This window comes from Prunus avium, chromosome 7, assembly GCF_965620075.1.
Source record: "Prunus avium chromosome 7, drPruAviu1.hap1.1, whole genome shotgun sequence".
Lineage (NCBI taxonomy): Eukaryota > Viridiplantae > Streptophyta > Magnoliopsida > Rosales > Rosaceae > Prunus > Prunus avium.
Window position 1 is genome coordinate 32,357,538 of NC_142290.1, and position 16,090 is coordinate 32,373,627.

The 16,090-nt window shown below is 36.1% G+C and overlaps 2 protein-coding genes and 1 pseudogene across 2 annotated transcripts; all 3 read left to right on the forward strand.

Annotated features, from left to right (window-relative positions):
- The first annotated feature begins 5 nt into the window (after nucleotides 1–5).
- On the forward strand, nucleotides 6–5,526 carry LOC110747235 (UPF0481 protein At3g47200-like; annotated as a pseudogene).
- A 2,534-nt stretch (nucleotides 5,527–8,060) lies between these two features.
- On the forward strand, nucleotides 8,061–11,070 carry LOC110765354 (uncharacterized). The gene is made up of 2 exons (XM_021968464.2): nucleotides 8,061–8,469; nucleotides 8,904–11,070. Exon 2 carries the CDS (start codon nucleotides 8,974–8,976, stop codon nucleotides 10,831–10,833), a length of 1,860 nt encoding a protein of 619 aa, XP_021824156.2. The 5' UTR covers nucleotides 8,061–8,469; nucleotides 8,904–8,973; the 3' UTR covers nucleotides 10,834–11,070.
- Nucleotides 11,071–12,660: 1,590 nt separating this feature from the next.
- Nucleotides 12,661–15,643, forward strand: LOC148293344 (uncharacterized). Its single transcript, XM_088244809.1, has 3 exons — nucleotides 12,661–12,937; nucleotides 13,373–15,131; nucleotides 15,167–15,643. The coding sequence occupies exons 2-3, from the start codon at nucleotides 13,443–13,445 to the stop codon at nucleotides 15,317–15,319; spliced, it is 1,842 nt and encodes a 613-aa protein (XP_088100935.1). The 5' UTR covers nucleotides 12,661–12,937; nucleotides 13,373–13,442; the 3' UTR covers nucleotides 15,320–15,643.
- The last annotated feature ends 447 nt before the right edge of the window (nucleotides 15,644–16,090 follow it).

A 16,090-nucleotide genomic window follows, 5' to 3' on the forward strand; every position in this document is an offset into this window, starting at 1 on the left:
CTACAATGAACTCACAATCAAGCTCACCAAGGGCTAATGGAGGAAGAGATGCTGTCATTACAATTGCAGCGATGAACAATATTCAGACCACAATATCTTTGGAGCAAAGAATCCAGGAAACGAAATGGCTGCGGCACCCCTCAGCTGGAAACAGCTCTTGTTGCATCTTCAGAGTACCCCAATACCTCTTGGAAATAAACAAGAAGGCCTACCAGCCTCATATAGTTTCCATCGGTCCTTATCACTACGTTGACACACATTTGGACATGATGCAGCAGCACAAATGGAGATTTCTTCGCGATTTGCTTGTTTGAACACCATCCCCTGGATCGAATCTTGATGACTATCGGCAGGTTGTGGCGTCAATGGAAGAAGATATAAGACGGTGCTACTCAGAGACAATCAATTTATGCGGTCAAGATCTAGTTGAGGTGATGGTGCTAGATGGTCTTTTCACTGTTGAACTATTCTGCAAAGTTGGAAGGCTGTCACCAAGTGATCCAGATGACCCCATCTTCAACTTGGCATGGATATTCCCTAACCTCATACGAGATCTTCTTCGGTTGGAGAACCAAATTCCTTTCGTTGTCCTTCATACATTATTTGATAAATCAAAAGCTTCAAACGTACAGCCGCTCGGCTATACTCTATAAATAGAAGTTTTAAACGTATCGCCGGGCGGCTATACTCCACAAATACAAATTTTAAACGTATAGCCAATCGGCTGTACCCTATGAATAGAATATTTTAACCGTATAGCCGGTCGGCTATATGATTTTGAATAGAATATTTTAAACGTATAGCCGCGCGGCTACACTCTTTAAATTTATAAAATTAGTTTCCTTACTTTTGTTTTTTGGCCAAATTCTTTAATTTAATATGTATAATTAAGTAATATCTTAATCTTTTTTAAATTAATTTAATTATTATTTTTTAGTGAATATTTAAATATTTTACTGATTTCATAAATTACTTAATAAATAGCAATTAATTATTTTATACAAAATTAGTTTGGGCAACTCCAAGTCTTGAACCCTATCCATAAGCCTACTATGGGGCACTTACTCAATTAGGCTTGGATACTCGCGTAACTTGACCTAGGGTTTTACGATTAGGGTTTCGATCTCAATATATAGTTGGTACGACATAACCGGACCTAACCCTATAGTTGAATGCGCCTAGAGGTAGATTTTAACAAGTGGTAGTATAGTCATTTACTTAGTGAATAATTAGCATTTAAATATTTTATTAAAGATTTTTTATAAAAAATTTAATTACTATTTATCAAGTACTATAATTTATGAAGTTAATTAAAATATTTAATACTAATTATTCACTAAAGAAATAATAATTAAAACATAATTACTAATGAAATTAATTAAATAATTAAAAGAAATTATTTAATAACTAAAAAGATAATTTCAAAACACCTCTCTCGACGAACTTTCGTTGGCACAGGTATACCCTAACGAAATTTTGCCAGATTAGACCCTCAAGACGACATTTTGTCAGCAGAGGTCTAATACAGCAAATATTTGCCAGCGTAGACCTTTGCCGATGACATTTCGTCAGGTGAGGTGTTTTTGCTTTTTTTTTTTTTTTTTTTAATATTTAATATTTTAAAAATATAAAACTAGTTTCTTTGCTATACACTATAAATAGAATATTTTAAAAGTATAGATGCGCGGCTATAGCCTATAAATAGAAAATTTAACCGTATAGCCGTGCGGCTATACGTTATAAATAGAAATATTAACAGTATCGCCGCGCAGCTATACTACTTAAATTGAAAGTTTAACAGTAAAGCCGCGCGGCTGTACTATATAAATAAAAATTTTAACAGTATAGCCGAATGGCTATAAGTTATAAATATAAATTTTAAAGGTAGAGCAGCGCGGCTATACCACTTAATTGAAATTTAACTGTACAGCCGCTCAGCTATACGATTTAAATGTATAAAATTAGTTTCTTTACTCTTTTTTCTAGCCAACTTCTTTAATTTAATATGCATAATTATGTAATATCTTAGTCTTTTTTAATTAATTAAATTATTGTTTCTTTAGTGAATATTTAAAATATTTTACTGATTTCATAAATTACTTAATAGATAGTAATTAATTATTTTATTAAAAATTAGTTTGGGCAAATCCAAATCTCGAACCCTATCCATAATCCTACTATGGGGCACTTATAACTCGATTAGGCTTGGATACTCACGTAGCTCGACCTAGGGTTTTAAGATTAGGGTTTCGATCTCAATAGACGATTGGTACGACATAACCGGACCTAACCCTATGGTTAAGTGCGCCTTGAGGTAGATTTTAACAAGTGGTAGTATAGTCATTTACTTAGTGAATAATTAGTGTTTAAATATTTTATTTAAAAAAAAAAAAAAAAATAACTTACTATTTATCAAGTAATAAAATTTATGAAGTTAATTAAAATATTTAATACTAATTATTCCCTAAATAAATAAGTATTAAAATCTAATTACTAATGAAAGTAATTAAATAAGGCTAAGATATTATTTAATAACTAAAAAGATATAAACAAAATTTGGATGAAACTAAAAGATAATTTAAAATAAAATTTTATTGACCTAAAGATACTAAGTTTATATTTATTTTTAAAAATACCTCTCTCGACGAACTGTCATCGGCACAGGTATATCCCGGCGAAAGTTTTCTGGATTAGACCTCTCTCGACGATATTTCGTCGGCATAGGTAAAATTCGTCGGGAGAGGTCTAGTAAGGCAAATATTTGCCGGCGTAGACCTTTGCCAACGCAAGTTCGTTCGGGGAGGTTTTTTTGCCTTTTATTTTATTTTATAAAATTTTAGATTTTAAAAATATAAAACTAGTTTTTTTGCTATACATTATAAATAGAATATTTTAAACGTATAGCCGCGTGGCTATACGCCTTAAATATGAATTTTAAAGGTACAGCCGACCGGCTATACGTGATAAATAGAAATTTTAATAGTATAGCGGCGCGGCTATACTCTTTAAATATGGCTTGTTCAATATAGATCCATACATTTTTTATTTTCTAGACATATACCCATCACTCTATAAATCTATGTGTAAAACCCAATTTCAAATTTAAATGACCAGTAGGATATAAGAGGTCGTAATATTCCTAGGTTTTTACATCGTTGCCACCAAACTTCATATTTTATTTATAATTTATTTCAAGCACTTCATTAACTGTCATAATTGCAATTAACACTTCCTATTAATAGCATATCAATCACCTCATTTCTTTGGGTTGTCATTCCCTCTCACATACCGCCCCCTGAAATTGCAAACCAAAAAACATATCTGTAAATTACATATCCAATAATGTACCTATGAAAAATATAAATATAAATATGTTATTTAAATAAAATATAGGTATATTATTTACCAAAAAAAAAAAAAACTAAGTCAGTTACTTTGTAATTGAAATTTCCGTACATTTTTTCATAAATTAAAAATAGGTACACAATAATTTATAGAAAATATAGGTACATTATTTACCCATAGGTAAATTATTTTACAATATACCTATAAATGTGTATAGGTACATTATTTGGAGAGGAAAAATAGGTTCATTTAAAAAAATACGTATATTGTTTTACTAGGTACATTATTAGAGGACAAAAAATAGGTACATTATTTGGAGAGAGAAAATAGGTTCATTTAAAAAAATTATTTTTCATAAAACAAATAATAGGTGCTTTATTCAGAGAAAAAAGGGTAACTTATTTTGAGAAAAAAAAAAAGGTAAATTATTTAGAGAAAAAATAGGTTCATTTTTAAAAAATGTTTTTCATAAAACAAACAATAAATCGATTATCAAAATATTTTTCAACACAATTAGAATGTACACTATTATTCATAAAACTATAATAAAATAGATTACTAGTAGTATAATTCATAGAAGGAAAACAACAACAAAAAATTATTAAATAAACCAAAACGTTTTTTTTTTTGGGTCATAAAACAAACCAAAACGTTACTAATACTTTAATGTTGAATTTAATATTTAATTTCAAATAAGTTTCTAAATTAATTCCTACATCCATTACAACTATTTGAAGATCTTTCTAAATTCAACGTGTGTCATTAGTTACACCCCACATAACACGTTAACTTGTAAATAGGGGTAGTTTTGGAATCCAAAAAATAGAATAAATCAGATTTTAAGCTAGATTAGGTAACTTGCTTACTTGGATCACAGTCATCGGGTTTTATTTGAAAAAATTGGGTATTTTAAATAGAAAAATAAAGGAAAGGGTTGTAAGTGATTACACATGAATTTTATGGGTCTAAGCTCAATTTACTAATTTTTTAAAAATATATAGGCGAGCGGCTATACTCCATAAATAAAAATTTTAAACGTATAGCCGTGCGGCTATACCCTATGAATAAAATATTTTAACAATATAACCGCTCGGCTATACTCTTTTAAATAGAATATTTTAAAAGTTTAGGTGCGGCTATACTCTTTAAATGTATAAAATTAGTTTTCTTTACTTTTGTTTGTTGGCCAACTTCTTTAATTTAATATATATAATTATGTAATATCTTTGTCTTTTTTAATTAATTTAATTAGTAATTATGTTTTAATTATTGTTTCTTTAGTGAATATTTAAATATTTTACTGATGTCATAAATGACTTAATAACTAGTAATTAATTATTTTATAAAAAATTAGTTTGGTCAAATCCAAGTCTCGAACCCTATCCATAAGCCTACTATGGGGTATTTAGGGTTTCAATTGGACTAATGGAAGAATGACTAATTGCACTTATGAAGTCTTCGCTTGAGGTTTATTGCTGAACCACATCACCCGCTCACCTCAAAATCAAAACCCAAAAGTCATTCTTCCATTCCATTAGTCCAATTGATCCAAATGGCCAAAAAGCCTCTAGCGGGAATACTCAAGGCCAGCACAAGGAACACACTAAAAAAGTTCGTAGGGTGAATTAAGTTGAAGATCATGAGGAAGGGAAACACCTCTCCGCTGGTTCAATTTATCCAATCCGCCAAAAAGCTTCATTTGGCTGGAATTAAGTTCAAGACAAAGGAGGCAAACAGCTTCTTGGATATCAGATTCTGCAACGGGGTGCTCGAAATCCCGAACATAACTCTAGATGATCTACGCACCGATATTTTCCATTGATGAGTTGTCTCATCAGCACGCCTGCGGACGCAGCATTTCCCAGTGACAAAAATATTATTGATAATTATCTTGGAACCGATGAGGAGGTTGCTCATTTCTTCAAAAACCTTGGCAAGGATGTGGCTTTTGATATTGACGAAAGTTATCTATGTAAGTTGTTCAAGGATGTGAATGAGTACCAAAGAAATATTTGACACGTGAGATGGGCTGGTTTTTTATTTAAGTATTTTGACACCCCATGGTCTTTCTTGTCAGCTGTAGCTGCGGTCGTGCTCCTACTACTCACTGCAATTCAGGCCTTCTTTGCTGTGTATGAATATTTTAATTCATTGGCCTCTAGTGGAGGGGGGAGGCATTAGGAGTAGCGGAGAAAGTGGTGGTTACAGTTGTTGGTTTTGTTTTCCTCAGCCAGAGCTTTGTAAGAAAGTTCACCATGTATGTTGAATATTATCTTCTTTTATTTATTTATTTATTTAACTTTATAAATTTAATCTATCTTGAATCATGTCACAAGATTGAATAATCGTCACATATCTCCCATAGCTACTTAATTAGCAGAAATTTTAAGTACTTGGTGTTACGGTCACACCTCACATGCATATTTGTGGACATATAATTGTCATGAATTCAAATCCAAAGTATAATATTAATGAATAGATGCAGGTCTTAACCATGCGACGGTGTTAAGCACGTATCTTGCCTGTAATTTCCAGCTACAGGAATTATTCGTCTGTAAACTACGAGACATGTAATACATACTTTACAGGAAAAGTAGAAGAGCCATTTGCAATTCATAAGAAAGCTCTGCCCCCTTTATTTTCTCTAATTGTCCCTCCAAAAATTATATAAAAAGACTTCTGACGGGGTTGGTATCTAAAACACTCCATCAGGCCCTTAATTCACATTTAATAGTTATATATAAATAAAGAATACTTAGAGAAATGATCAACTACACGCGTAAATATTTATAGTATTAACTTGGAGCACAAGGAATGCAAATGCTACATAAAACACCCCATGGATGGCTGAAGCAAACACCATGCGAATCTTAGCTCTTTGTTTTTTTTTTTTGGGCGAACTAAAAATAGTAAATTTGACTTTTCCCCTTTGATTTAATTTTTCTTACCTACAACCCATCACTTTATTTTTCTAACTAAAATCCGATGACTAGGATCCAACTCATTAAGTTACATAATTTAGCGGGTTGGCAAGTTGTATATGTATTTTAGTGGGTAATAGGTATCTTAGCGGGTTGGCGGGTTGACCCGCCATGTCTCGTTTTGATAAACGGGTTATATAGGTATTTTTAACGGGTTGACGAGTTGACTCAAAACTCACCCATTTATTAAAAGGGTCATGGCGGGTTAACCCGAAAATGACCCGAATTTTAATCGTGTGGGTTAAACCTGCTAATTTATCATGCGAATTTCGAGTTGTGTAACAGGTCGTGCCCAAAATTGCCACTCCTAAATGAGGGCATGATCTTTTCCTCCATTAGCTATTGGCGAGCTTGAGTGTCAGTTCATTGTAGCTCTAATTACAAAGGGCCTTAACTTGCTAACTAGATATCTTATGTTCGAATTCTCATAGCATTTTTTTATTTTTTGGAGTACAAGTGATAGTCTAAACTACAGGGGATAATGATTTCTTTAATACACACACAATTATGATGTCGTGGGGATTCGAACCTAAGACTTCTAGTCTGCAATTCAAGGCTCTTTTCCACTGAGCTAGACCCCGTTGGCATCTTAGTTGTGTGTATGTGTGTGTGAAACCCCCATCATTTCTAGTTTAGACTATCACTTGGAACAAATAAAAATAAATAAATAATTCCACCCAATGGATTGACAACCAGGGCCGTAGTCCATCTTCACATGATTCTACTCGAGCCATCCAATCACTGATCGCCACTTATGGTTTTGTAATGTAGTCCCCCTGCTAATTTTATGTTATTTATTGAGTTTAAACCAAAATTCTCTATTTTTTTTTTGTTGTATAATTTGATTATTAACTTTTTAAAGTATTTAAATGTAAATAATTTTTTATTAATATTTTGGTCGAAGCTGGAAGTGAGTAAATGACCCTTGTGTATGAAATTATTAAAATAACCATGCCACGTCATCAAAGGTGATTTATACAGGCGATATTAGGGGAGTGAGATTTTTTACAACTATCAGGATGCTATGGAGTTTGAACCTGAGATCATTGGTCTGTAAATCAAGGTCCTTTTTCCATTGGGTTAGACCCCGTTGGCAAAGTTGACATAATTATAAATAGAGATGACGACAGAGGGTAAAGTGGAACACTAAACCTTGATCAAGGAGGCAAAGTGAGCCTCTTTAAGGTCGGAGGGATAATGTAAAATTTAATCATAGTACAATAGTTAATAAGCCTAAAATAAACCTAACACAATAGGAATCCAACAGTGCTAATGCCCAAGGAATCTTTGGTGGGCCACACCCCTAGCCTCATGAGGCCCGAATAATTAGAAAATGACATTTTCTAGTAGGATTAGGTCTCTTTTTATTTTTTGGTTGAAAAGTAGGATTAGGTCTTCTTTCACTTCTTCTATCACTTTCGCATAAAACAATTCGTCAACTGAATTTGCATGAAAGAAAGAGAAAAAAGGAAAAAAGTTAAGAGGGTGGAGTGGAAGGGAGAGAGAAAGAATGACAGGATGGTTCCTTGCAGTTTCAAAGAAGACTGAAGGTGATCAAATTTTCTTCTTTTAACTATTTGTAAGAGCATCTTCGGTTGCATGCTAGGAAACACAAAGAGTTAATTATGGTTATATTCATGAATACGTATCAGTGTTCATAAATGATAAACGTCTCAATAGCGGGGCCTCCACTTGGCTATAAAGTGTCCTGACATATGCATTGCTTCACTCTCCTCCAAGGATCAATTTTGGACAGTGCAGATCATTTCTTTGTTGAGCAAATCAACGGCCGTAATATTTGAGAGGATTTCAAATTGTTATTTGAATTGAATGGTAATCAGTAAACTAAATGAAAACAAGTCTACTGAATTTCCATGAAAAGAAGAGAAAGATTAAAGCTGGAGGAGGGTGGAAGGAAGGGGGAGAGAGAGAGAGAGACTGACAAAGGATTGTTCCTTGCAGTTTCAGAGAAGGCTGAACTTTTGTTGTTCCTTCAACTCTTCTATAAATACAATACAACTTGAGTCTTAGTCTACACACACTACATGAAAACAAGATGACATACTCTCATGCAGAAGAATCGATTGAGGGCTGAATCACTCTTGCGAATCAAATTGAAGGCTGAACGATCAAGAGAGCTGGGGTACTTCCGAATTCTTATAAACATCTTGCACTTGTTAATTTCTTTTTCTTCTTTAAAAAAAAATAAAAAAAATCACTTGATGTCATTGATTGCATTAGAGAAACCAGCTATTGCTAAAGCTCAAAACCAACAAGACAACTATTGTAGGGTATATTGCATTAGATTGCTTATTTTTTGCTTTAACATTGACTGAAAACGGGAATAAACCCACCCATTAAATTCCTGGTTTTTGACTTATGAATTTGTTAATTAGCTTGATTGCATCATGATATTAAGTAAGAATAACAAGGAGAGGCCCTAATTTTAGAAATAATCCCTTCACATTTCATACTTCTTTGCTGGTGATACATAATATTGTATATCTTAGTTGTTTTGTTTTATACTTGTGTCATATAATGCTTGACTTACCACTTTTGTTGCTTAATTAATTTTAGGAATAAGTAACGATTTGGGGTTTCTACCAAACCAGAGTTTGTAAGCCGCCTTTCTCCGCGTTGATTATCAATGTTCGTCTTCCCAAAACCAGAGTTTGTAAGCCGCCTTTCTCCGAGTCGATTATCAATGTTCGTGCCCAATACCAATTCTACTGATGTTGCTGATGCTGCTGAACTACTCTTCAGTCTTTCAATCTTTGGGTTCAGCCAACTCTCTGCCGCTGATCAACATGAGAAGACGAAAGAAATGTATAAAAAAGTAGTTGAAGATGTTGTAGTGGAGCAACTCTCGGAGGAAAGTGAAGAGGATTTCAGACTCAGAACATTCACAGAGTTATTCAACAAACTTCCCTTCCCTGACCAGAACCATTTCCTGTTCACAGTTACAAAGAAATTCAAGCGCGAGAGGCAAATTGGCGAGTTGATTTCTTGGTTCACTACTGAACTTGACGCCAATGATCAACAACAACTTATTGGAGAAATGGTTCATGTTAAAGCTGATGAGGAAACCAATGACGAAGATTTCAGGCTCAGAAGATTTACACAGCTTTGTAAGGATTATACTGACGATGTTTATGCAATTCTTATCGCCTGCAGGAAGAAATATGGCGAGAAACCAAAACATAATGAAGGTTGCTCAGATTGGCAGTCTCGTTTTGCCGAGTTTTTCTTAGGATTCTCAATTACGTGGTTCAAGGGACAAAGCTCATATGGTCAGTGGCAGCTGATTGAACAACTCTGTGATGGAGTTAAAGGCGTCGTAGTTGAGAAGCTCGCAGAAGAAAGCCAGGCGGATTTCGAACTCAGAAGATTCACAGAGCTATGTAAGAGAGTGGTTGACTTTGATATCCAAGTCCACTTTCTTGACAAAGCTGTACAGCAGCTGCGAGACAAACGAAGAGATCTTCCTCACGGGGTGCTCGTTCAGCCCCAAGATTATGCCAGTGCTGCTGAATTACTCTCTCAGCTCTCGAGTTTTGGGTTCAGCCTACTATCCCCCAACAACCAACAAGACAAGATTGAACAAATCTCTAACGAACTAGCTGTCAAAGTTGTTAATGTCGAAAGACTTGCAGGGGAAACAGAGGAAGATTTCAGTAGGAAAACATTCGCAAAGCTGTTTAATAAAGCTCCGGTGGCTACACGAGTTCATTTATTCAAGAAGTTGAGAAAAAAATTCTCCCGTGAAAGACGCTTATGCGAGTCGATTCTTTTGTTCAGGCAACTGGATTCCAATGAGCAACAAGAAACGATTGAAAATATGCATGATCGGTTCGTGAGGCAAGGAAGCAAAGATGTCAAAGATGTCATACTCGAGAAACTCTCCAAGGAACGCGAGGAGGATTTTAGGCTCAGAAGATTTATTAAGCTGGTTAGCACATCTGCATTCCGTTTAGGTAACTTCCTTCACGATGAAACTAATGAGAATCCACAAGGGCTTCATATGCAGACGTCAGGTATAGATATGGAAGAGATAGAAGAAATCAAGCAGTCCCGCTATGCTGAATTTTATTTGGGGTTGTCAATTATTTGGTTCAACGCACGATGTGCCAGTGATCCAAGAAACCTCATTCAAGTACTTGTTGGTAAAGCTCGAGGAGGTGATGATACAATTGAGAAACTCGTCAATGAGACTGAGGAGGATTTCCGGCTCAGAAGATTTAGAGAGTCGTTTAAAGAACTTAAATTCAGTTCCCAGGAGTATATTGTGGCACGTATTCAAGATACAGTATTTCATGATCTAGGTGTTCATGAGTGTCCGGTTTTTGATTGTCAGGGTTCCATTCGTCCCGAAAATAGGCGTCTGCTTGCTCCTGAATTCATCAAGGTGAAAATTCCAAAACCAAGAGGACTAGGAGGAGCAGCAGCCACTCAAGGAGGAGGACAGGGGGCAATTACACAAGGAGGGCAGGGGACAAGTCAACAGTAGGGATGATTTGCAGTCATGTGCATTAGGAAAGAAGCTTTCAAATAACAATTCAAAAGATGTGGTCAATTCATAGATTTAGCAGCACTATGTGCGTTTTAATCGTATGCAATATAGCATTACTCTTGTTGTTTCTTCTTTATGAGACGAGAAACGCAAAAGGCCTCCCCTCCCTTTTGTTTGTATTTCTTATTATATCGTTATCTCTCATCTATGAATAAATGTTTATGTTGAAATTAATGCCCTCTCCTTGTCTCCTTCTCCCTCTTTTCAGCCAAACCCTGTCAGATCCTCTCTTCCCTTGCCTTAAAAACTCTGTTTCTCATAGGAAATCACAGCTCTTTCTCTCTCTCTCTCTCTCTCATGCTAAACTCGCGAATGCTCAGCTCCCATGACACAAGCTTCTCATGCCAAGCCAAGAATTGATCTGCAAGCAATTGTCTTTTTGTTGGTTAAGATAACCAGGGTGCTTCATAAGGCTTCGCTACCCTTTCGAAGCATTCTTGGGGTCTGATTCTTGAACTCAGACACAAGGGGCGATTCCAGCCATTTGCTCTTTACAGCAGCCCATGCCCACTCGTCAAGCTGCTGGAACGAAAAAGCCCCTACAGGTTGGAGAGAGAGGAAGAAGAAGATGGATATAGACAGATAAACAAGTCAAAAATGAGATGTGCAGTGCAGGTAGGGACGAAGAGGAAAAATTGAAGAAAAAGAGGAGATGTTTGATGGGTCTCAGTTGGGTATCCAGGTTTTGTTTTACCCGTTTGTATGTGAAACCTATTAAAACCATGTTTTAATCTCAATCGTTCAATTTTTATTATGTTTTTTTGAGTAAAAAGGGGATTCATTAATCAGTCAATACGAAGACCGGCATGGATAACAGTGGCCTCATTAAAACCTTCCTAAAGAAAACCCAATGGGAAAAACTTTAGGTGAGGAAAAAGAGTACCACACACACCAAATTACAACTGAAAATTTAGACAAGAACATTGGACTCAGGCCAATCATCATAAACTGCATCCACAAGCCACAAAGGACCCACATCCATCCAACAAGAACGGCTTTGATCAAGGAGACTGAACCGAGCAATACGATGGGCAGCCCCATTCCCATTACGAAGAATATGCCTAACAATAGAAGACTCATGAGTAGCAAGAAGACGTCGCACCCCAATGATATTCTTATACAAAATTCTCATTTATTGTTCTTATTAGATAACCGCCTATACTAAATAAGCCTAAAATGAACCTTCTAATGCCCAAAGAATCTTTGGTGGGCCGCAGCCATAGCCTCATGCCGCCCTAATAATTAGAAAAGGATGTTTTCTAGTGGGATTAGTTCGTCTAATTTTTTTTTTTGAACAAAAGTTTAAGGGGAGGGAGGCTTTTTTACTTCTATCACTTTCGTATAAAACAAGTGGTCTACTGAATGTGCATCAAAGAAAGAAAAAGAAAAAAGTTAGAGGGTAGAGTGGTAGAAAGAGAGAGTGACGGAGGATGCTTCCTTGCAGTTTCAAAGAAGACTTAGGTGATCAAATTTTCTTATTTTTACCATGGGCCATTTTACTATTTGTAAGAGCATGTTTGGGTGCATGGGTGTAAAGGAAAGAAACCATGCGACCCACGACGCATGAAACGTGTCAACAGCGGGGCCACCGCTTGGCTGAAAAGTGTCCTGACATATGCATTGCTTCTCTCTCCTCCAAGGATCAAACTTTGGACAGTGCAGATCATTTCTTTGAGCAAATCAACGGCCGTAATATTTGAGAAGATTTCAAATTGTTATTTGAATTGAATGGTAATCAGTAAACTAAATGAAAACAAGTCTACTGAATTTCCATGAAAAGAAGAGAAAGATTAAAGCTGGAGGAGGGTGGAAGGAAGGGGGAGAGAGAGAGAGAGACTGACAAAGGATTGTTCCTTGCAGTTTCAGAGAAGGCTGAACTTTTGTTGTTCCTTCAACTCTTCTATAAATACAATACAACTTGAGTCTTAGTCTACACACACTACATGAAAACAAGATGACATACTCTCATGCAGAAGAATCGATTGAGGGCTGAATCACTCTTGCGAATCAAATTGAAGGCTGAACGATCAAGAGAGCTGGGGTACTTCCGAATTCTTATAAACATCTTGCACTTGTTAATTTCTTTTTCTTCTTTTTTTTTTTTTAAAAAAAATTCACTTGATGTCATTGATTGCATTAGAGAAACCAGCTATTGCTAAAGCTCAAAACCAACAAGACAACAATTGTAGGGTATATTGCATTAGATTCCTTATTTTTTGCTTTAACATTGACTGAAAACGGGAATAAACCCACCCATTAAATTCCTGGTTTTTGACTTATGAATTTGTTAATTAGCTTGATTTCATCATGATATTAAGTAAGAATAACAAGGAGATGCCCTAATTTTAGAAATAATCCCTTCACATTTCATACATCTTTGCTGGTGATACATAATATTGTATATCTTAGTTGTTTTGTTTTATACTTGTGTCATATAATGCTTGACTTACCACTTTTGTTGCTTAATTAATTTTAGGAATAAGTAACGATTTGGGATTTCTACCAAACCTGAGTTTGTAAGCCGCCTTTCTCCGCGTCGATTATCAATGTTCGTCTTCCCAAAACCAGAGTTTGTAAGCCACCTTTCTCCGAGTCGATTATCAATGTTCGTGCCCAATACCAATTCTACTGATGTTGCTGATGCTGCTGAACTACTCTTCAGTCTTTCAATCATTGGGTTCAGCCAACTCTCTGCCGCTGATCAACATGAGATGACGAAAGAAATGTATAAAAAAGTAGTTGAAGATGTTGTAGTGGAGCAACTCTCGGAGGAAAGTGAAGAGGATTTCAGACTCAGAACATTCACAGATCTTTTCAACAAACTTCCTTTCCCCGACCAGAACCATTTCCTGTCCACTGTTATAAAGAAATTGAAGCGCCAGAGGCAAATTGGCGAGTTGATTTCTTGGTTCACTACTGAACTTGACGCCAATGATCAACAACAACTTATTGCAGAAATGGTTCATGTTAAAGCTGATGAGGAAACCAATGACGACGATTTCAGGCTCACAAGATTTACACAGCTTTGTAAGGATTATACTGACGATGTTTATGCAATTCTTATCGCTTGCAGGAAGAAATATGACGAGCAACCAAAACATAATGAAGGTTGCTCAGATTGGCAGTCTCGTTTTGCCGAGTTTTTCTTAGGATTCTCAATTACGTGGTTCAAGGGACAAAGCTCATATGATCAGTGGAAGCTGATTGAACAACTCTGTGATGGAGTTAAAGGCGTCGTAGTTGAGAAGCTCGCAGAAGAAAGCCAGGCGGATTTCGAACTCAGAAGATTCACAGAGCTATGTAAGAGAGTGGTTGACTTTGATGTCCAAGTCCACTTTCTTGACGAAGCTGTACAGCAGCTGCGATACGTACGAAGAGATCTTCCTCACTGGGTGCGCGTTCAGCCCCAAGATTATGCCAGTGCTGCTGAATTACTCTCTCAGCTCTCGAGTTTTGGGTTCAGCCTACTATCCCCCAACAACCAACAAGACAAGATTGAACAAATCTCTAACGAACTAGCTGTCAAAGTTGTTAATGTCGAAAGACTTGCAGGGGAAACAGAGGAAGATTTCAGCAGGAAAACATTCGCAAAGCTGTTTAATAAAGCTCCGGTGGCTACACGAGTTCATTTATTCAAGAAGTTGAGTAAAAAATTCTTCCGTGAAAGACGTTTATGCGAGTTGATTATTTTGTTCAGGCAACTGGATTCCAATGAGCAACAAGAAACGATTGAAAATATGCATGATCAGTTCATGACGCGAGGAAGCAAAGATGTCAAAGATGTCATACTCGAGAAATTCTCCGAGGAACGCGAGGAGGATTTTAGGCTCAGAAGATTTATTAAGCTGGGTAGCAGATCTGCATTCTTTTTGGATGACTTCATTCAGGATGAAACTAATGAGAATCCACAAGGGCTTCATATGCAGACGTCAGGTATAGATATGGAAGAGATAGAAGAAATCAAGCAGTCCCGCTATGCTGAATTTTATTTGGGGTTGTCAATTATTTGGTTCAACGCACGATGTGCCAGTGATCCAAGAAACCTCATTCAAGTACTTGTTCGTAAAGCTCGAGGAGGTGCTGATACAATTGAGAAACTCGTCAATGAGACTGAGGAGGATTTCCGGCTCAGAAGATTTAGAGAGTCGTTTAAAAAACTTGAATTCAGTTCCCAGGAGGATATTGTGGAACGTATTCAAGATACAGTATTTCATGATCTAGGTCATGATCTACGTGTTCGTTTTGGGGGATATATTGTATTGCATAGTAGAAATACTATGAGCTCCAAGGAACGCCTCCATTGGCTACTGAATTGATCAAGGTGAAAACTCCAAATCTAAGAGGATTAGGAGGAGCAGCGGCAACTAAAGGAGGAGGAGAGGGAGCAATCACAATAGGAGGGCAGGGGACTGGTCAACATTAGATGATTTGCACCCATGCACTTTAGGAAAGAAGCCTTCGAATAACAATTCAAAAGATGTGGTCAATTCATAGATGGAGCAGCACTACTCTTCTTTATGAGTTTGCCCTGTCTCGCCAGCACGTGCGTTTTATTCTTTTGCAATATAGCCTTACCTTTCTTGTTTCTTCTTGATGAGACAAGAAATGGAAAAGGCCCCCTCCCTGATTTATGGATAAATGTCTGTTGTGTGTGTTTTCTAATTTCAAAGGGATCATATGATGTGCCCTATCTTTTTGTAATATATGGATTGAGTATATTGAAAGTTTATATTGGTATATTAGTCAATGAGGTTCAACGCCAAAGCCCCACATCCTGATAGTTTGATTTGAGCTAAAATGAGAGGAGAAATCGAACCAAACCAAATTGTTAAAGTTAATGTTTAATCCCTTGTAACTCTCGGACAAAAAGAGCTCGAGCTATTTTCTGGTAGAAAAAACTAGTTCGAGCGTGTTTTGATAGACTTTGTCTGCTGTCGTTTTCGGAATAGTTCCCTGTTGTTTCAAGGAACAGAAGATTAAAGGTGATGAACTTTTAAGTCTGTTAGGGTTTTTAACCGCCAACAGTGACACGCTCAAACATAAATGAAAGTTGATTTATTGACCACAAATGATTTTAGGTCAATGGGGAACTTTACCTACCCAGTACAGGTACAACAGAAAAACGGGTAAACAATTTGGCACGCCCGTTGGGATTTCTCTTAATAAACATATTGCTGACATTGTCTGTTGGTGT